We start from the raw sequence: 22,473 nt of genomic DNA on the forward strand, positions 1-22,473 counted from the left end.
TATGAGTTAGAATTATTTATAATTTTAGATTTGCCTGATTGTCTTCCACATAGCAAGTGCTAAATAAACATTTTCAGTGTGAACATCGCAGGAGGGGACAGTATTAATATTTTGTAATTTTATTAGTAAAGATTATATAGTCTGCTGAATCTAACTTCAAACTATGGAAATTCAAAATAAAATGATCAATTTCTCATAGGAACTGAAGTTAAAAGATGAAGAGTGTGAAAGGCTTTCTAAAGTACGAGATCAACTTGGACAGGAATTGGAGGAACTCACAGCTAGTCTGTTTGAGGTTGGTCTCTTTACGTCTTGGCCAAGAGCAACATCTTGATTTTTATATATTGATAGAATTGTTTTTTGAGGGAATCTTGGAAAAGATATGCTTAGCTTCACACATAATTTCTAAGTCATCTAAGAAAAATTAAATCTTTAAGAAATGTAGAGTCTTAAAATGATGGGAAAAGGAAAAGACCCTGTGGGCTACCAGTATTAGGTTGTTTAAAAAATGCCTATGTGGAAAGAAAGGAGGTAAATTTTAATTTTGTTTTTATCAAGTATTTAGGGGCTGCTTTAGGGTAATCTTATAATATGACTCCACAACAAAGATAGCAAGCCCTTGAGGTAGCTATCTGAGAGATGATGGTTTGAGGATTGTTAGAAGGCACATCTACTTGTTAGAAGGTCCACCTGTTTATCTCCAGCCTGCCAACAGGACCACAATTTCTGCCCAGCTCGAGCAGTGTTTCTCGTGAGGGGTGCCATTGACACTGTCATTTTGTATTGCTGATGTTATAGTCAGGATTCTCCAGAGAAATAGAACCAATAAAATGTGTATATATACATACACAGTATATAGAAAGAGCCTGATAATAAGGAATGAGCACAGGTGATTATGGAGGCTGACTATTCCCAAGATGTGCAGGGTGAGTTAGCAGCGGAGACCCAGGAGAGCTGATGGTGTAGTTCTAGACCAAGTCCGTAGGCCTGACAACTGGAGAACTGATAGTGCAGTTCTAGTCCCTAGGCCGACAGGCTTGAGACCCAACAAGGGCTGATGTTTCACTTGGAGTGTGAAGGCAGGAAAATTCTCTCCTACTCCAAGGGGATCAGCCTTTTTGTTCTGTTTAGGCTGTCATTCAATTGGATGTGGCCCAGCCACATTATGGAGAACAATCTGCCTTAGTTAACATACCAATTCAAATGTTAATCTCATCCAGAAACACCTTCATTGAAATACCCAGAATAATGTTTGACCAAATACCTGGGCATCCAGTGACCTCATCAGGTTGACACATAAAATTAACCATCATACTTGGCTTTGGCCCCAAAATGCTAGTCATATTCCTTGATCATTTTGAAAGCTTTTATAAGTTGTAAACCTGGGAGAGAGGGAGAGGATGGTACTTAATTTGATTAAGAACCACTGTCATAGAATGCCCTTCTTGGGTTAAGACTCGAGCCTTTAAAAGTGCCTTATTCAGGGGCACCTGGCTGGCTCAGTTGGTAGAACATGTGACTCTTGATCCTGGGGTCATGAATTTGAGCCCCATGCTGGGCATAGAGCTTACTTGAAAAAACAAAACAAAACAAAAAACGGTTCCTTGTCAAAACAGTTGATGTGTTACTGGAATGACTAATGCCATTATCAATTGTCAATAATTTCTTTTTGGGGAGCCTGCTGGTTCATTCAGTAGAGCATGTGACTCTTGATCTCAGGGTCGTAAATTGAGCCCCATGTTGGGTGTAGAGATTATTTAAAAAAAATAAAATCTTAAAAAGATGATAATACTAATTTTTTTTCCTCTAAAAACTTGTTTTTAAAAGTTTGAGTGTAGTAAAAGATTTTAGAAAATTTTCTTCCCCTTTTGTTATTTTTATTTATACATCTATTTCAGTTTTAGAGGTATGCATATTTTCTTACATAATTGTAATTCTAATACATTTTGTATTTTTTTCTTCAAATAACATGTTTTCATGTTGACTTACCTGGTCATTGTCATGAGAGTCATAACCCACCAACTGCATATTCCACCATTTCTATCATTACAAATAACACTGTTAACACGTTACATGTGGGTTTCTTCAGATGTGGGTTTTCCATGCCCCCTCTGCTCCACGCCCCTTTGCCCTGTCCTCTTTCTTTTTAGGGGGGTCATTTTCTTTCATGAACATTTAAAAACTGATTTATTATTATTTTTTGTTAGCTAGTCATCAAAGACTAGAGGACAAGAGCTATACGACTAACTACATTTTTGTTTGTAGAAGGGGTAGACAGAAACCTTAGACTTTTTCTTCCAGTATTGTCTGGCCAGAAGAGAATTTTATAATGATATATGGATGCTAGATAAGAAAGCAAATATATTAAGCTTCTCACTTGCCTGCCCATAATTTTAGCCCTACTTAGTTCCTCTTGTCTGCACTTGCCGCGTATATTCTGTTAGATGAAGTAGGAAGAAAACAAATGGGAGGAAATTTATCCCTCTCCATAGCAGAATGTGAAGGACCAGAAATGCAGTTTTTGCAATAAGTGAAAAGGTATATCTAAAAAAAAAAAAAGATTTTGGGCCCTTGATCTATCCCTGACCTGACAATGGCTAATAGCGTTGACACTATATATACTTTCTGGGAAAGAAGTTACACTGACAAAAGATGATTTCAGTAATGAAGAAAATTGTATTCAGACCAGTTATTTATGAATTTTGTAAAAAGATGCTAGAAGTTTTTCTGTGGTCTTTTGTGTGTTCATGATCTCAGTTTCCCATTGTCTTATGAAAAGATTTTTTGCTTGTATTTTAGGTATATGTATATATAGTTTTTTAAGAATTAAAGATTATTTCGAATAAACACAATGTGCACAGCTTTGGTAAACTTAACATGTAAATTCAAATTAGGAGTTTGTTGTGTATGAATAATCTTGAATATAATTACATTTTGTAGCAAAGTTGGGTCTTAAAATTATCATATACAAGAACTCTAAAATTATATATATGTATGTGTGTGTGTGTATATATATATATATTCCCACCTAGTGTCTCAGATTTTGAGATAATATAAAAATGAAGTCAGGTGAAAGAATGCTTTACAAAGTAGTTTCATTTGACATGGAAAAGGAAAAGATAGGTAGCCTTAACATTTTTTTCTTTTACATTTTGTCAGCCAGTTTTAGTAAATGTCTATGATATGCCGAGTTTTCTCTTCATAATGTTGTGAGGCATATAGAGCAAATTACTGTCATTTATCTGTGAAGACAGTGAGGCATGAAAGGTTAAGGAGCAATGCTGGGATTCAAATTCATAGCCCTGATCCTTGCTTTAAGTACTATGAAGATCATAAGTGGTACTTCCGTTTGTCTCGGGCTGCAGAAAAGGAGTCCTCATTGAGGCCTCTCCTTTATCCCACATTCACGAGGAGAACCTTGTGGCAGTACCTCCCGAATGTAAGGCAAATCCACCTGCCTTTTTACTGTGATATTGCTAACGGCATTTTACACGCCATCATTATTTCTTACCTAGACCAATAGATGCCCAGCTTTTGTTGACATCATGTACTCAATCTGTAAAAGAAAAATTTGAGCATATACCTTTATTATGATGAAAATAAGTAATATTTATTGAGGGTTACCTATGTGGTAGGCACTGTTTTAAAAGCATATATACTTATAAATTATATATACACACTAATAATGTGTTACATAAATTATAAAACAATAGTTTTAAAAAGCAAGTCAGTAATACTAAGTTTTTTATTATAGCACAAATATATTTTATTCTCACTAGAATATATTGTGTGTGTGTGTATATATTTAGCGAGAGGAGTATGTTTGATCATGTTACCTTGTTTTCGAAAATCTTGTTTTAACAATTTATGATTCAGATGAAGTTCTGGTCTAAATTCCTTCTTTTAAATCAGATGTAATGCGGCTGATAACTTACAAATATATGGATCCAAATGGAAGAAGTACATCTTTCCCTGTATGAAACCATTATACTGAATTTTCATTTCCATTGCTGGTTATGTGAAGGTTTCTCCAGAATATTCTGTAGTGAATATGTCTTCTCTCATACCAACAAATTGTCTTTGCAAATTAATGAGAAGATGTTGAGTTTAAACATTATTTTAAAGAAAGAAAGAAGAAAAACACCTTCGTTTGAATCCCTGCTAACCAGATAGGAAGAAAATTCCATTTTCAAAGTCTGTAAGTGAATAGACATGAATGTTTATATCAGAGGTCTGCAAACTACAACCTACAGGGCAGAACTAGCTGTGCCTACTTCTGTGCAGCCTTCTGAGCTAAGATAGGTTTTTGCATTTTTAAGTGGTTAGGGGAAAAAACGAAGAGTACTTTGTGACATGAAAACTGGAATTCAGATTTCAGTGCTGATAAATGTTTATTGAAATGGCCACAGTCACCGTTAATGTGTTGTCTCTGGCTGCTTCCACACTTCAACAGAGATCGCTTAGCTCCTAAAGCCCCAACTGCGTACTTGGCGGACCCTGCACAGAAGAAGTTTGCTGACTCCTGGTATAGACGATACTTGTATCATCTTCACCTTTAGAATAACAGAGTGATGGAAAATTTTCACTTTTTTGGAATCTACTACTTAATGTCTTTTGTCAGTTTGCAAAATCCTGTGCGTTATCTTTTCAGTTACTGCTTCTGCCTCATTTCTAGCGCTCTCTTCTCTCCTCTTGAACTCCAGTTACACGTAGGTTACACCTCTTCACTGTGTCCCTCATACCTCTAGAGGAAAAGTCACCCCAAATTCCAGCTCTCTTATCTGGGTTTACATCTTCTCCTAGATATTGGTCCCCTAGTTCTTCACTATTTTGTTAGCTCTCTATTACTGTCAGACACATTTAAAAAAATTTTGTTCAGCTTCTCTAGTTATTCTCTATGGGAGGTTTGGTCCAAGTTGCACAGTCCACTATTAAGGAAAGCAGAGTCCATTTCCAAACATTTAAACAAATAATCTCTCCTTAGCATGAGTTACTTTTGCATTTATAGTTAAAATGTCACTTATCCTGAAGTGTCAGATTAGATATGTTTATAAAAATAGAAAATATCTGCCAAATAGTGATCTGTTGACACCCACTTGTCATCAGAGAAAAATTCAGCAAATCTGAAACATTTGTTATTTTAAAAAGAAAACCTCATTAAATTGGCAGCTCTTAAGGACTTTGATACAAGATAACCAGCATAATTGTGCATGGAAGATTTTCACACTTAATCTCATCTCATTATAAAGCATTGGTAGTAAAGCATCTCTTATTTAAGCTAATGTGGTCTGTAAATTCATGTTCATGGGCATATAAACAAGCCGCAGTTCATTACTACTGTAAAAGCAAATGGGAGTGCCGCTGTCGGACTCTGATGTGGAGAATGTTTACTCTTCTACTGAACAGTTGACAGACTTAGTAAAGTGCCATTGTGAAACATGTTAATGTCTTTGAAGCTGATTTCCTTCCTTCCAGCCAGCCAGCCAACCTCTCTCCCTCCCTCCCTGCTTCCTTCCTTCCTTTCTTCCTTTCCTTCCTCCCTCCGTCCCTCCTTCTCTTCCCTCTCGTAAACTGTAAATTGAAGTTCTAACATACGTGTTCTTAAATCCCAGGGGATTATCTCAAGCACCCTGTATATGGTTCCAGTCCAGCCTTAATCTTTTATGGGACTATTCCATACAGCAGAGTAATTTTTTAAAAATATAAGTAAGATCAGTGACTTTCTTCCTTAAAAGATCATAAGGTTTCATATTGCACTTACAGTAAAACCCAGAATTCTTAGTTGGTTATATTATTTGATTATTAGAATGTAAACTGAATGTAAGCTCCTTAAGAGACAGGGACCTTGTTTTTTTTTCCCAGTATATTATCAACACCTGGAATAGTACCTCACAAAGAGATGTCATGAGTAAATTTTGATGAATAAATATAAGAAAAAAAGGAATTAAATACCTAGAGTTTCATATTTATGGTACTGAAAAAATAAGACCTTATTAAAGGTTAATCTCTGATTTTCCTTTTTAGATTGTTCTGCATAGAATTGTCACTTAATATCATTTTGTGAATGTTTTTATTGGAAGCTCTAAGGCTTCACAGCTGTCATTGCTATAAACTGCAACATTATTGATGTGTTAATATTTTTACTTGTCCCTTCTGTGTGTCTTTACTATGACTAATAATATGAATATATATATTGTGGCCAAATAACAGAAACCTCACTACAGAGAAGTTGGGTTTGACATGTGGGATATTTGTTTTCCTTCATCACATTCATAGTCTTTACATAAACATTGATCAGGATAATTGAACTCAACTTGGCTACGTCAGTGGTATTAGTACTAAAAGAAAGTACCTATTCCTAATTCCTACCAGTTTACCTATCAGATGACAATTGCTATTTCAAGAGTTGACATTGAATATTTATTTTCAGGTTAAATTTTGGTAGTATAATTTTGCTGTAGTCATAGACATTTGTTGAAAGATTTTTGAAAACAAAGGCTAAATACTTTGTTTCCAAAATTTGAGATTTCAACTTTTTCAGGAAGCTCATAAGATGGTGAGAGAAGCAAATGTCAAGCAGGCAGCCGCAGAGAAACAGCTAAAGGAAGCACAAGGAAAAGTAAGTTTTTGCTGCTTTAATAGTAAAAAAAATGTAAAATCAGTGATTACTGTTTTAAGGATACTTAAACATTTATTAGATTTTGTTCCTGTTGTAAACTAGGGCTTATTTTAGAAGATTTGGAAACTACAGGAAACTATAAATAGAAAACAGCTACCACACAGATACAACTAATAGTGAACAGTCGGTGCTCATTTATATTAGAACCAAAGGATTTTAAGTCTTGTGAATCACATGTATTATCAAAAGGGTTATATTTTAAAGTTAATATTTTTTAAGTCGCTGGAAAAAAAACCCACCAAACTGTTCCTAGATTTTTTTATTTTAGGAATGAACCACAACTATTCATAAGCTATTTATATTTTGAAGATTTTGAACATTCACATGAATTATATGTTAGACATTTTGATAATTTTAAAAATTTCATTCCACATCATGAATAGTCTCCAAATTTAAGCCATATAGAAACATTAAACAACTTGGTTTCACTTTCTTTTTATTACTCCACAGCAAATACAAATTAAGCTTACATATCATCTTTGAAAGGACAGTGTTTTGATTAGATTGCTAGCATTTAGCTGCATCTGTCATAAAACATAATTAGTAGATGGAACTATGTTGATTTCTTTTCAAGATCGATGTCCTTCAAGCTGAAGTAGCTGCATTGAAGACACTTGTCTTGTCCAGTTCTCCAACATCACCTACACAAGAGCCTCTGCCAGGTGGAAGGACACCTTTTAAAAAGGGGCATACGAGAAATAAAAGTACAAGCAGTGCTATGAGTGGTGGTCATCAGGACCTCAGTGTGATACAGCCAATTGTAAAAGACTGCAAAGAGGTAACTCGTCAAGGACTGTCCCCTCTGACTCTGTTGATACTTATTAATTCTCATCACTGAGGTGTCAGTTGTGATTTTTGCCAGCAAAATTTTTAGTACAAAATATGCAATATTAAGATGGGGGAGGCTTTATCTAGAGCTGGCTGCTTTCAGGGAATCTTCAGTTCCATTCTCTACTTGGCTGACCTGGAGTTACCTGCTGGAAACTTGGTAAGTTTCTCAACCTTGATATTTCATTAAGGGAGCAAACTGTCATGTGTTGTATAAAGGATAGTGGGTGGCTTTAATGATCTGGCTAGTCAAAATTTATTGGTAAGATACTCTAACTATGAATATAAGAAATGTGTGAAAATAAGGTGATTTTCTTGAACAGTACATTGCTTTTACTTAAACTCTGGGGGAGGTAGAGTTTTATATCAGTAAGAGGGTCTTGAGTTAATTCAGATAATTAAGCAACAAAAAATAGAACTAATGGTAGCCTTATCATTTTAAAAGATATGTTGTGAAGGTAACAGATACTGTGGAGATATTTTGAGCTGTTTTTAGTAAAAATTGTATAATTATAAAATATTTTTTCATTTTATCATTGCATACTATGAGAAAGCATTTCCAAGGGGATTGATCATGGAGCAGCCCTTCCCCCTTTTTTTCCTGAAAGCTGTATTTTACATTGTTGTATTCAGGTTCATCATTGATCTTTAAGAAGCTGAATCTGCTCATTTGGTTAAGTTTTTGTGTGGAAGCCAGGACTTTATTAAATTGAATAACCGAGATCATTACTTACTTTAATTGAATTGGATTTTGTTTACTTATTAATGAAAAAGGTGCTAGTGAGAGAGAAGTTGAATACGTGGCCAAATCTGAATGTGACAGAATCTAAAATCCATGTTGGTTAAATATTTCAGAAACTTTTTTTAGTCATAACTTTAATTTCTTTGAATTTAATTAGCATTTTTAATTGCTTGGTACAACTTGTATTTTGCTGCAGTTTCTCAGTGTGTATGATTATATGCCTTGTTTTCTGTTGTTTACACTAACAAAATGTAAATGTTTTCTCATGGGACATTTTAAAGTTTTGTTTTTAATTTATGAGGTCTCATGAAATATGAATAGGCAGCAAGCAACTTCAGAATGATAACTTCTGCTTTTCAGATATATCCTGTATTCTAATGTTTTATGAAAACTTATCAAAAAGTTTTATTAGACAAAGGAAACACATAAGGTTGACCTGTGTAAGCCTTAGAAAAAGGTAAAACAGTTGGAAAGAAAGTGAACCATGTCCTTGTTTCTGTAGAAAATGTGACAGGCAGTCAGAAACGACATTTGCAGCGTAGCTTCTGAAAGCACTTAAAACACGTCTGTGCAAGTACACACACGCGCATTATGCAAGGCTTTGCGATCGAGTCACTTAGACACAAATTTGAACTTTCACAGGTGTCTTGATCTGTAACCTCGGGCAAGTTACTTACCTCTCTAAGCCCTAGTTTTCTTATCTAAAAAAATGAAGATCATAGTGTCTGTCTTGCACGGCTGTGAGGATTAAGTGTCTGTGGAGCCCTTGCCAGTTCCTGGTGCAGGGTCAGCTCTTAATAGTTTAAATGACTGCCTTTGAACTAGAGTCTTTTCATAGAGTACCACTTACCTGCTTTGGGGTTTATGTCCATGGAAGGGTAAACTTTACAAAGAAAATGAATTTGGAAATGTAAGTATTATTTGTCTGCTGTTTTTTTAAATCTTTTGCCTTTAGTTTTGACTCAAAAAATTTTATGGATTGGGATGAAAAAAATTCACACTGAAGTTGCCATTATATAAAAAGAAGGTCTGTAGGAAAGCTCAGATACACTCAGCCTTTTATTACCATCATGTAAATCACCTGCATGTGAGGTTAGGCTCTCCTAAAGGCCATAGCTGTGGTCAGTGTGTCGTTTATGGTGTGCCCAGCTCTTCTGGATGAGAGTGGCTTAGGGCTGCAGGAGGATGAGGGGCACTGCCGTGAGTGGGCAGCCGGGGGCAGGTGTGGCTCTCTGTGACAGGTAGGATCGAGCTGAGAAGAGGGCATCTGGAGGGAAGAATACTTGGGGAAAATTTATTAAAGGGAGGTGGGGAAAAGAGGGACAACTGGAAGAGTGACTAGGAAGATGGGTGCCAGCCTGGATTATTGTTGGTCATTCAGACAGTCGCTGTGCCAAAATATATCTTAATAAATGTTCTGTTTTAAGATAGCCAATTTAGGAGATTATATATATGCTGCTTTTAGTCTTGCTGCTTATAAGTAAACATTTTCAGAGTTCTTTTGAAAATGCCCTCAGGTAATAGCAGAACAATTATTGTCATTTTTGACCCAAACTGGGTTTCACAATTTAGTCTCCATTTATTCAGACACTTTATTTAATTAACTTGGCTCCAAATTACTTTTTGATTATTTTCAGGAAAGACTTCTCATCACTTGTTTTATATTCAGAGCAGTGTACACATGTGTCTTAAGAGGAGCTCTAACATTTTTGGGGGGTGGGTGGGGATCAAGGTAGCATCATTGGACACCATAGTAGATCCATTGAAAAGAGCTAGTCAGTCATTTGGGGTTTGGATTTTTTTAAAAAAGAAAGTTGGTACCATGTATTCTAACTCATCAGGAATGGTTCAGTTCATTATTTTAAATGAAGATTTCTTTTTCAGTAATGTTTATATTAGGTTTTGGTTTTATAAAGTGATTTTATGTTTGTATCTTTAAAAAGATTATTTTGTGTTTTCTTTTGGTTTGTTTGTCAGGCTGACTTATCTCTGTATAATGAATTCAGATCTTGGAAGGATGATCCTACAATGGATAGATCGTGTCCTTTCTTAGACAAAATTTATCAGGAAGATATCTTTCCATGTTTAACATTCTCAAAAAGTGAGGTAATTTTTTTTAAAATTTTAATAGTAATGCATTAAAGTTGTTCCTGTACCTTTTGCTAAATCATGTTACATATTTTCTCTTACATGAATAAGTTATAATAACATGTCATGTTTTATCATTTTCTCCATTCCAAACAAAGATCACAATCATTTCTTGGCATTCAGTTACTGAACATCTTTGCTTAACTTGAGCAGAGGCTCATTCCCAGTGAAGTATGTGTTGCACCAGAGTGAAGTAGTAAATGTGAATCGGGGGTTGGGCTTATTTCTTGATTCTCAGTCTGAGGTTCAGTGTAAGGGAAGTTCTGTATACTCCAAGGCGTTTATTGGGTTTATCTGTACGTGACAAAAAATTCTATTTAATTTCTTCATCTTTAAAACGGATAAAAAATGTCTTCCTTGCTTATGTCACAGCGTTGTTAAGAGGATGAAATGAAGTGAATTAAGTGCATACAAAAACTTTTAAAAAAATACAAGGTACTATACAAATGTAACGTCATAATTTTAATTTGTTCTTACATGTAGAAGGTTTGTCTATAAATATCCTGTCAATCATTGTTTAAGAAATGTAATCCTAAGAGTCTTATGTTAAGTCTTTAGAGGATTTAATTTTAACATTACTTGTAAGGAGAAGTTAAAATGGACAGTAAGACACTTTTGATAGGTACATGTTATTCATTGTGGCTCTGTGTCTGTTTTTGGGTAGTCCATTTCCGGATTAGTAGTCTTGCCAGACTGAAGAAATTTGCCAGTTTCATCTATCGTTTACCAGTTGCTACCATCTCCATCTGGGCATTTAATATTTGATAATCCAGCTAGTTCTTTTGTAGGTCACTCTTGTGCACGTAAATACAAGTTTAGAAAATATATAGCTGTAATTGTATATATTGCTGTGTTATGAATGACTAGTATTTAAAAATATGTATAAATTTAGCAAAAGCATTAGGGTATTCATTTTGAAGTGGCATTAATAATGGATGTTAATTGTGGGTAAGAGATGGACAGATTGGAATTAATGCCTTCAATCCTCTTCTAGATAATGAGAAAAGTTACTTAGCTATAACTGAATTGCCTTTCATAACGATATTTGAATTATAAAAGAATTCAAACCAAGATTATGTAATTTCTTTTTCATTGGCCTAGGACCAAACTAGTGGAGTTTGGGGAAAGAAGAATTTTTTAAAATCCAGTTTACTGTAGAATGCAATTTTAAGATTCTTATGCCAGCGTAGTATCTGATACTTTTTGTTTTTTTGAAGTTGGCTTCAGCTGTTCTGGAGGCTGTGGAAAACAATACTCTAAGCATTGAACCGGTGGGATTACAACCTGTTCGATTTGTGAAAGCTTCTGCAGTCGAATGTGGAGGACCAAAGTACGTTTTCAGAACCATGTCTTGTGGAAGACACTGAGTTTTAAAAAATTTTATATGTTGTAAATATTTAGTTTTTCTAGTTTTAAATGTGATTAAATTTCTTGTTAGCTTTCTATTTAGTTTGTGCAGCCTAAAGACAAATCCTCAGTGTGAGATAATAGCATTTCAAATTTATCATCAAAGGAGAGCCCTTTTAATTACAAAAATATACACATATTTTGGACCAGGTATTAGAAACATTTTTTTAGACCATATGTTGTGACTCATTCAATTCATAAAATCAGTTTAGTGGGTCATAAGCAGAATTTTTGTTTGTTATACATACACATATAGGTTTTGGTGTAAAATATTTGTTCCTGAGGGTTGCCACTAAAAATAGTTTGGGAAGATAGTGAATTAGACCAGGTCTTATCAAGCATGAAAACACGGTGCCAGAAAGACTTCTGTAATCCTCCCCTTTCATACTATCATATAAAGGATTCTCACTTTGGTAAATAACCAGTTCTATCTTTCATACATGACAGATACTTGGCAGTTATAAACCTTCAGAGGTAAGACTCCCATATTTCATAGCAGGGCAGGCTTTTTACTCTTCAGTCCTAGGAGGAGGAAAGACTGAAACCAGTGGTTTCTAGAACCTTTGGCAAAGCTGTTTGCGAAGTGTTGGAAAGAGTTGGAGGAAGCTGCTTAGTTGGTGTTAAGAACTAGATCCGTATAGGGGACCGGAAAGTCTGAGAAAGCTCCTAGAAAGCAGGAATTGACTCCTGTCTGGGTCACAGTGAAGGCAGAAGAGAACAGGGCTGATTGAGATGAACTAATAGGTCTGTGTGAAAGCCTGTTGTAGGAGTCACGTGGTTCTTCCTGATCACACAGTGTTAGTGTTCAGGTAGTTGTCTGTGGGGAGTACCTGGTCACATGTTTGCTCTCTGAGCCAAACATCCACCACACTCCCTCTGTGCCGTGACTGTGGCACAGTGGCCTCTGAATCTAGGGGAAGGGATTTACATTTCTAAATTCTGCTCCTTTGGGGGCACCTGGGTGGCTCAGTCAGTTAAACGTCTGCCTTCAGCTCAGGTCATGATCCCAGGGTCCTGGGATTGAGCCCCACATCGGGCTCCCTGCTCAGCAGGAAGTTTTCTTCTCCCTCTCCACTCCCCCTGCTTGTGTTCCCTCTCTCACTGTCTCTGTCAAATAAATAAAATCTTTAAATTCTACTCTTTCCACAAGCTCCCGAATATTTTTATCCTGATCATCAGTGATAACAGTTTTTGTGCTTTTAAGGTCTATGTATACCTTATTTTAAATATAGCATATAGCAGTTTTTATTATAGAATTTTAAATTTCTACTTGCATTATATATAACATGTGCAAATATCAAATGATGACAAATGAGGATATCAGTTAGTGGATTTATATAGTATTTTAGTAAAATAATCATATAGATTAGGTTTAGGGAACAGTTTAGGTAGTTTAGGGATATCGTGCTTGTAGGAATGGGGTTAGATGCCAAGGTGTTTGGAGTACATGTTGGAGAAACTTCAGGAAGATATTCTCTTCTCTGAAATGTGAAGTTCGGCCCTGGCCAAGGCTCTCATGGACTAGGTGGGGAAGATAATCATAACGTAAATGGCACATGCTGTAGGAACTTTGAGGAAGCCAAGACCCATCCCGTGGGTGGTGATCAGGGGTGTTCTCAGAGGGAGGAAAATCTGATCTGAGTTTTTGAAGCAGGAGTGGAATTTGGGTAAAGAAGAGTACATATGACTGAAGGCCTGGAAACAAGAAACTGTGTGTTCAGAGGATGGTAAGTGTATGGAAGGAAAGATGTGACAAATCTGAAGAGAACTTTGGAGAGGAAGAGATTCAGGTGGGGATGGTAAAAGGAAAGGAGTTAAAGATGGCCGACTGGAAGAATGGTGTGACATTTCGGAACTTAGTGGGAAGGGCTCTGGTTTGGGGAAGAAGACGGCGGGTCTGGATTTAGACATGTTGACATCACTAAGTGAAAATGCCAGGTAAGGGTTTAAAATCTGGGGACTAGAGCTGCTAAGAGGTACTGAGGAAGTGTAGCATGTTAACAAAACTCTGGCCTTGGAGATCAGAAGACTTGACATTGAACCTTAGCTTAAATAAGAATGTGTTGGCAGTGACAGTTCAAAGTTGGCTTTAGAAATGAGGTAAGAAACACTTTCATTATTTCAGAAGTTGATGCTTAATACGACTTTAGCAAAGCCCTTTCAAAATTAGAATACTAGACAGACATGTATATGTCTGTTTCCAGAAGAGTAGTGTATACATTGATTTTTATCAGTTAAATGCTTACTTTTCCTTCTTGTGTAAATTATACTTTTGGAAGTTCCAAGGACTTCCAACACTTGTGCCATTTTTTAATTTCTTGATCTTCTATCCTTCCTAAGCTAGTAGTTAGTGTTTTAAAAATATTTTTATAGATCATTAAAGGAATTTTCTAAGAAAGGAACAATGAAGCAAACTTTCTTTGAAAATACGAGAATTCTTTTGTGGTCGGAATGGCCATCTCCAAAATTATCCTATTTATAAAGTTTCTTTTTTTAAGATTTTATTTATTTTAGAGACAGAATGAGAGAGCGTGTGAGCTGGGGGGAGGGAGAAGGAGGAAGAGAGAAGAGAATCTCAAGCAGACTACACACTGAGCATGGAGCTTGACATGGGGCTCAATCTCACCACCCTGGGATTGTGAACTGAGCTGAAACCAAGAGTCAGACGATTAACCGACTGAGACACCCAGGCGCCCCCAAAATGATCCTATTTTAAATACACAGTCTCCATTTGTTTTCTTAATATAGAGGCACATTTGTATCATTTCTTTTAAGTATAGCTGAAATTTAATGTTCATGTAACATATTTTTCTTTGTAATTTATAATGTTATTTATTTATTTTTTAAGATTTTATTTAATTATTTGACAGAGAGAGCGCACAAGCAGGGGGAGCGGCAGGCAGAGGGAGAAGCAGACTCCACACTGAGCAGGGAGCCTAATGCGGGACTCGATCCCAGGACCCTGGGATCATGACCTGAGCCGAAGGCAGACGCTTAATGACTGAGCCACCCAGGGCACCCCCTATAATGTTATTTAAAATGCTGTTGGCCACTTTATTTTAGTTACAGCTGTACTCATTTTGGCTTGATAGGGAGTGGTAGTTGTGTTAAGCCATGGTCCTAGCTTAGGAGGGTAATAGCTGGGCTGCTTCACAGTCTGCCCTGATAGATAAGCCAGCATCACTATATTGAGCAGTAGAGTGACAGGTGGCTCATCACTTAACCAACAGTCGTTGAATGTCTGGTGTGTACCAGGCACCTGCTCAGTGCCTGGCAGTTAAAGTTGAATTAGATACAGTCTCTGCCCTTTAGAGACTAATAGCCTCATTCCAACCAGAAAGCCATCATACCAAGTCTGAGAGTCTGTAGTAGTGTGCAAATAGAAAGGATGGTATGTCTGAATATAGTGCACCCCTTATATAATTATTGAGAGTCAGTATTTTTGTAAGGTGGCTTATTCCTTTGTATTTCTCAGGCCTGTGGGCATCTAGAATAGTGCCTGGTATGTACTAGGTCTCAAATATTTGTTGTCTTAGTGAGTATGAAACTTCTACAGAAGGTAGGAGCAGAATGCTTTCAATTTATTTATTTATTTTTTAAGATCTTATTTATTTATTTGGCAGAGAGAGACACAGCGAGAGAGGGAACACAAGCACAGCGGGTAGTGGGAGAGGGAGAAGCAGGCTTCCCGCTGAGCAAGGAGCCCCATGTGGGGCTGGATCCCAGGACCCTGGGACCATGACCTGAGCCAAAGATGCTTAACGACTGAGCCACCCAGGCACCCCTTTCAATTTTAAAAAACTAAAATTTTGTCATTGTTTTACAGAAAATGTGCTCTAACTGGCCAGAGTAAGTCCTGTAAACACAGAATTAAATTAGGGGACTCAAGCAACTATTATTATATTTCTCCTTTTTGCAGATATAGGGTAAGTAACTGAACCACTTTGATATGAACAAAACTCACTTTGATATGAGAAGTTTGACTGTTTATGACTTTTTTTCCCTTTCGGCCTAGATCACCTCTGTATGTAACTTTTTTACATACATTCGATATATTCAGCAGGGGCTCGTGAAACAGCAGGATGGTGAGTGTTCTTCATTGGTTACAAAATATTTACATAAACCTTCAGCAAAAAATATAGAACACAGTAGTATTGCTCAAATAAACTTTATTATTGGTACATTCATATTGAATCTCTCATAGTTCTAATAAAATGTGTGGAGTATTTGGGAACTAATGTCTTTTAAAATGTATTTAACCCTTAAAACTGCCTCATTTTACTCTGATACGAGTTTTAAGCAGAATCAGATATAACTCTTAAGGGAGGTATATGGATAAACCACATGGCAAAAGTTAGGGGAGTAAAAAGCTTATTGAAATTGCTCCTAAGAAATAAAAATGAGTAAGCTCTAGACATGGTCAGATTTATTTTATTGCTCTAACAATAATTTTTTCTGTATTTTGTACTTTCACATGTGAATTAATAAAGCAGTCATGAGGATAGTTTGGAATGGAATAAAGATTACTATATTCTGAATCAGCTGAAACATATAGATGATATATCCAAGAGAGCCAACCTCATGCAAGTGTTTGAATATTTTTAATACAGTCTTTCATGTTTACTGATGATTCTGTAGCCAAATGTCTTAAATGCCAGGCATGAGAATGAATACGGCCCAACAACTCCAAAGCAGTGTTTCTTGAGTACATGTGATTGTTTTAAAACAAATAGCAGATACTAAGCTAGGGATAAGTCCATACCCATTTTGTATTTGAAGTTGTAGGACATTTCCTATTCATATTTTTTTATTTGAGAGAGAGAGCACATGAGAGGGGGGAGGGTCAGAGGGAGAAGCAGACTCCCTGCCGAGCAGGGAGCCCGATGCGGGACTCGATCCCGGGACTCCAGGATCATGACCTGAGCCGAAGGCAGTCGCTTAACCAACTGAGCCACCCAGGCGCCCCCCTATTCATATTTTTTTAGGGACTGAAAGTATTTTTATATTTAAAAGCTAGAAGGAGCCTGCTATCTTCTGCCATGTAAACAAACCAGTGAATCTTAATTCTGTGGAAAGGTTAGTCATGCTGATAAAAACTTAATTTAGCATTTCACAGGTCTGGTATGTTGAGAAGAGTCATATTTATTTAGAATCCCATATAATTAGATTTTAATGCCTAAAAGAATGAGGGTGAAACCTCTCATTAATGTTGAATTTGAAAAGGCTGAGTAGCATAAAGTAGTCTTTAAAGTGTACAATACTTTTTATGACTTTAATAAAATTGAAATATTTTTGAATACCTGTTGATGGATAATAAATAGGATTTAAGCTACAGAACAGATGATTTATGTTAAGTTAAATTGTCAAGTGTGTTTTTTCTCCTTGTTAAAATAAGTTTTTGTAGGGAAGATGAAAGATAATTTCCTTTATGAAAATAGGGAGGAACTGTCATGAGTAGTAGTGGGGATGATGGTGATAAAAGTGGCCTCTTCTCTGGTTTCTGTCACTCTTCCACTTCATGGTACTTAGTACATTTCATATAATGTGTGGGTTTGTAGCAGATAAATATTACTAATTTTAAAATATGTGTATTATCCGTGCCTTGTGCCAAAAAGGATTTAGGGCAGCTAAATCTAAAGCAGTGTTTCTCAAGCTTGGTACTATTAACATTTTGAGCTGGATAAACTTTGTCGGGGACGGTTGGGGGGGTGCTATCTTGTACATTGTTGGATGTTTAACACCATTGCTGAGCTTTACTCAGTAGATGCCAGTAATGAAAAATGTATCCAGACATTTTGTCAGATGTACCCTTGAGGAAACAAAATCTCCACTGGTTGAAAACCGCTGATCTAAATCAATCTCTAATCTGATGATATGTCAGAGGAAGACTTTTTATCTGAAATATAAAGCCAACTTTTTTCCACTTACAGGGAGGGCTTGCCAAAGTAGAGATAATTGAATTTACAGATCAGCCTCTACATTTATTTTTATTTCTAATTTGAGCCATATACAAAACCATTTTCTCGGTTATTTCTCAAAAAGAATGTTACTGAGTTCCCTGGACTGTCTTTTGTTTTCCATTTTTTCCTGTTTTACTCTGTGTTGGTGTTAATAAACAGTGGAATGGCCAAGATGTAGCAAACTAAAGCAAGAAGATCCCTAAGTTAGAATAATTGAGGATTGAGTGTAATTACTTAAAACGGCAACACGATTGCCATTTACTCAGGGCACTGAAGCAGATGCTGCTGGGCTAAAGTGGTCATGGATGCATCTAACAAATAGGTGAATATTGTTCATTTATTGATAAAACTGGGATGCTCACAAATACCTGAAAAAATTTCTGTGAATTAGCAGTAAAATGGTGAGGCATTAGGTATGACGTTAGGAAATGCCCAGTTGGCATTTCAGCTAATGTTAAATTTTCAGTGAAACAGCTAAAAAATAATTAAAATGATATTTTATGATTTACGTGTCTCCTTTTCTATTTGTATAGTTGATCAGATGTTTTGGGAAGTTATGCAGTTGAGAAAAGAGATGTCATTGGCAAAGCTGGGATATTTCAAAGAGGAACTCTGATGCTCTGCCTGGGACCATGCTTGAACCTCCCTGAATACCTGGAAAATGGCTGAATATTTTTATGGTTACTTGATATTTATTTCCAAGGAGTGGGCCCAAGACTTTTTCCCTCTTTTGCAGATTACACTAAGAAGTACTGTGATTTCTTTTAAATTGACCTCTGCTGTGTCTGCTTACTCTTTAGTTGAACACACTATAAAGAATTATAGGTGTACTAGTGATTGTAATTTAGAGTTGCAAAAAAAAAAAAGCTAAATAAATAAAATACGTCAATGTTAGATTGAATATGTTTTTGCTTTCTCTTCTAGCTCTGACATGGCATGTAGGGTAAGCTGAATGTATTGAATTGTAGTTTTCAAACTGCACAGCAGCCTTTGAGAGGGAAGGAAGAAGGCTAAGCGGACAGGATCAGCTCTGTCCCCCTGCAAGAATGGCTCTATTTTTGTCTGTTTTGTAGATTGGGCTTCAAAGAAGGATTTTATTTAAAGAAGGCAAAAAGAAGAAATCAGAAAGCACTTAATCTCTCCATCTAGAGAATGCTACTGTTAGTATTTCTGAAGAGCCTTCCAGCTTTCAGATATTTTCTACATACATATGCATATTTCTGAAACAAAAAGTAGACTTTCTTCTTAAATATTTTTTCTACATGTCTTTAATCACTACATTGTTTTTATTATAGGATGTTAATATAATTTGTTTGGAAATTAGCTTAATTTTTTTTCCTATAATGTTGTGATGAATATCCTTATGTGTACTTCTTTGCACATTGTTGGGTTGTTTACTTCATGTAGACTTGCCTAGAAGTAAAATTGTTAGGTCAGGGTATGTGTATCTTAAAATATTTGATCTGCTTTGCCAAACTGTCCTCTACAGAAGTTGAACAAATTTATTTTTACAGCAGCATTGTATGAGAGACCTAGTTTTCTGAAGATGGCATTGTTTTCATTTCTATCCTCAAAGATTTGGTCAATCTTTCCTGTAGAAGATTCAGTCACCAGGATGGGTGGGAGTCTACAGACAAAAGGATATTTGAGAATGGTATGGTGTGGTAGAAACCATCACTACCAGGCCCAGCTCAGGAATTTGAAATTGAACATGAAAAGAACTTTGAAACTAGAATTTTATGTCCTGATAAATAATTATTCAAATGTGAGGGCATAATAAACATGTTTTCAGACTTTGAAAACTTCAGAAAATTTTCCACACAAAGATGCAAATTAAAAACACTTCTGGAGAAAGTACCTAAGTATGAAGAGAAACAAATCCAAGAGATGCTACAAGAGATTTGGGGGAAAGAAAAGAGATACTTATGGAGTTTGTTGATGACTTTAAAAGAATAAATGAAAGGTAAGGCTAAAAAAAATAAAGTATATAACAATCTAGAATTAAAATTCTCTACAATATCAACACAGTGGCAGTGGGAGGACACCAGAGATTGTAAGGGTAATTAAAGTTCCAGTCTTGTTAGATAGGAGAGAGAGATACCAATTAAATGTGAAGGACCAAAGAAAAAAAGACCCATGTAGAGAAATGAATAGTGTGATATGGAGATGATATATTTATACACAAAGCATAAGGACATGGAAAGTTTGAAATAAAAGCCTGGAAAAAAGATAGGAAAATACCAAAAGAAAGCTAGTGTAGTTACATACACTATTATCTGACAAAACAGACATTAAAACAAAAGCATTATTAGCGATAGAGATGGGTGCTATCTAAGGCTAAAAATTGAGTTCACCAAGAAGACTTAGTAAGAAAATTAATAACAGTAATAATTGAAAAAATTTAAAAATACTAGGGCTGACTAATAATACCAAATGTGAAATATATAAGAACTCCTACTACTCAATATTAAAAAACTAATCTCATTAAAAATGGGCAGAGGGGGGCGCCTGGGTGGCTCAGTTGGTTAAGCGACTGCCTTCGGCTCAGGTCATGATCCTGGAGTCCCGGGATCGAGTCCCGCATCGGGCTCCCTGCTCGGCAGGGAGTCTGCTTCTCCCTCTGACCCTCCTCCCTCTCATGCTCTCTGTCTCTCATTCTCTCTCTCAAATAAATAAATAAAATCTTTAAAAAAAAAAAAATGGGCAGAGGTCCTGAATAGACATTTTTTTCAAAGAAGACATAGAGATGGTCAACAGGCACATGAAAAGATGCTCAAATCACTAATCATCAGGCAAATAGAAAGCAAAACCACAATGAAATGGTACTTTACACCAGTCAGAATGGCTAGTATCAAAAAGACAAAAATTATAAGTATTGATGAGGATGTAGAGAAAGGGAACCCTCATGTACTCTTGGTGGGGATGTAAATTGGTGCAGCCACTATGAAAAATAGAATAATTTCTCTACCAGGTATTTACCCAAAATAAATGAAAACGCTACTTCAAAAAGATATATGCACTCCTACACCTCTGTGTTTATTGCCGCATTATTTTACAATACCCAAATTATGGAAGCAGCCCAAGTGTCCATCAATGGATGAATGGATAAGATGTGGCATGTGTGTGCACGCGCACACACACAGGAATATTACTCAGCCATCAAAAAGAATGAAATCTTGCCACTTGCAACAACATGGTTGGAGCTAGCAGGTATTATGCTAAGTGAAATAAATCTGAGAAAGACAAATACCATATGATTTCACTTAAATGTGGAATCAAAAAACCAATGAACAGAAACAGACTGAAATACAGAGAATAAACTGGTGGTTGCTAGGAGGGGAGTGGGCATCAGACAAAATAGGTGAGGGGGATTATGAGGTACAAACTTCACTTATTAGTCACAGGGATGAAAAGTACAGCATAGAGAATATAGTCAATATTATAACTTTGGTGACAGTGACTATACTTAATATATGGAATTGTCGAATTACTGTGTTGTACATTCATATGTCACCTATACTTCAATTAAAAAAAAAAGCGCAAGTGCTTCAAGGGAAATTTTGTAGCTTTAAGTCTTATTTAAATTCAATTAACCAACATATAGTACATCATTAGTTTCAGATGTAGTGTTCAATAATTTATCAGGTGCATAATTAGGTGATAGGCATTAAGGAGGTCATGTGATGTGATGAGCACTGGGTATTATACACAGCTTTAAATCATATTTTTTAAATGAGCTAAGTGTTCAAGTTACAGAAGGACAAAATAAAAGGAAGAGATAACAGAAATAGAAAACAAGGATGCAATAGAGGATCAACAAAGTTGTATGTTGACTGAAAAGATGAACAAAGTAGACAAAAATTTCTGTCAATTTTATCATGGAGAAAAAATATACAAATAACCCATACCAGGAGTGAAAAGGGGTATGTCAGTGTAGATACTACAGATATTAAACATGAATATTAAGAACAACATCCCAATATGTTTGAAAATTTAAGCAAAGGGGCAAAATTCCTAGAAAATGTTATATTTTGATTAAAAAGAAATCAGAAGCCTGAGCAGTACTATTACTATTCAAGGAGAGGAGTAGTTAAAAATCTTCTCACAAATAAAACTCTAGGTGTAGAGTACTTTAACAAACTTTAAAGAATGTGTTATTCTAATCTTATATGTATTCTTCTGGAGAATAGAACTACTATGTTTCATACATCAAAAACCAATATAACCTTGATAGCAAAACCAGATTGGGACCGTTAATACAAGAAAGGAAGATTATAGGTCCATTTTGTCATGAGTAGATATGCAAAAGCAAACAATGTAACACCATAACCAAGTGGCATTTATCCCAGGAATGCAAAAATGGTATAATAGAGGGGCATCTTGCTGGCCCATTCAGTAGAGCATGCGATTCTTGCTTGACCTCAGGGTCATGAGTTTGAGCCCCACAGTGGGTGTAGAGTACTTAAAAATTTTTTTAAATGGTATATTAGAAAATGCATAAATCTAATTGACATTTACAGAATAAAAGTGAAAAACCATCTGATCAATAGATGCAGAAAAAATTTAGTAATCTTTTCAGCTTGATGAAGGATATCTTTAAAAATCTTATAGTAAACACCATCCTAAGGTGGGAAATGTTAGAAGCATTTTCTTTAAAATCAACAATGGAACAAAGATGATTACTGTACTCGTGTTCAAAATTGTACTGT

The 22,473-nt window shown here is 35.8% G+C and overlaps 1 protein-coding gene across 2 annotated transcripts; it reads left to right on the forward strand.

Moving 5' to 3' along the window:
- Positions 1–204: 204 nt before the first annotated feature.
- RAB3IP (RAB3A interacting protein) lies at positions 205–18,658 on the forward strand. 2 transcript variants are annotated; one of them, XM_078076277.1, is made up of 9 exons: positions 205–295; positions 6,542–6,619; positions 7,254–7,457; positions 10,227–10,355; positions 11,615–11,727; positions 15,631–15,730; positions 15,820–15,889; positions 16,298–16,387; positions 18,298–18,658. In XM_078076277.1, the coding sequence occupies exons 2-8, from the start codon at positions 6,554–6,556 to the stop codon at positions 16,339–16,341; spliced, it is 726 nt and encodes a 241-aa protein (XP_077932403.1). In that variant the 5' UTR covers positions 205–295; positions 6,542–6,553; the 3' UTR covers positions 16,342–16,387; positions 18,298–18,658. The 2 variants fall into 2 exon arrangements, with proteins under 2 accessions (XP_077932403.1, XP_077932402.1); XM_078076276.1 differs by lacking the exon at positions 16,298–16,387.
- The last annotated feature ends 3,815 nt before the right edge of the window (positions 18,659–22,473 follow it).

The sequence above is a fragment of the Halichoerus grypus genome, chromosome 6, assembly GCF_964656455.1.
Source record: "Halichoerus grypus chromosome 6, mHalGry1.hap1.1, whole genome shotgun sequence".
Taxonomy (NCBI): Eukaryota; Metazoa; Chordata; class Mammalia; order Carnivora; family Phocidae; genus Halichoerus; species Halichoerus grypus.

Bases quoted from the DNA above. Each gene is read 5' to 3' on its own strand.
- RAB3IP (XM_078076276.1), top strand. From the start codon at position 6,554: ATGGTGAGAGAAGCAAATGTCAAGCAGGCAGCCGCAGAGAAACAGCTA. The intron at 6,620-7,253 runs GTAAGTTTTTGC...TTTCTTTTCAAG, and splicing joins TAAAGGAAGCACAAGGAAAA to ATCGATGTCCTTCAAGCTGA. The intron at 15,731-15,819 runs GTAAGTAACTGA...CTTTCGGCCTAG, and splicing joins CTCCTTTTTGCAGATATAGG to ATCACCTCTGTATGTAACTT.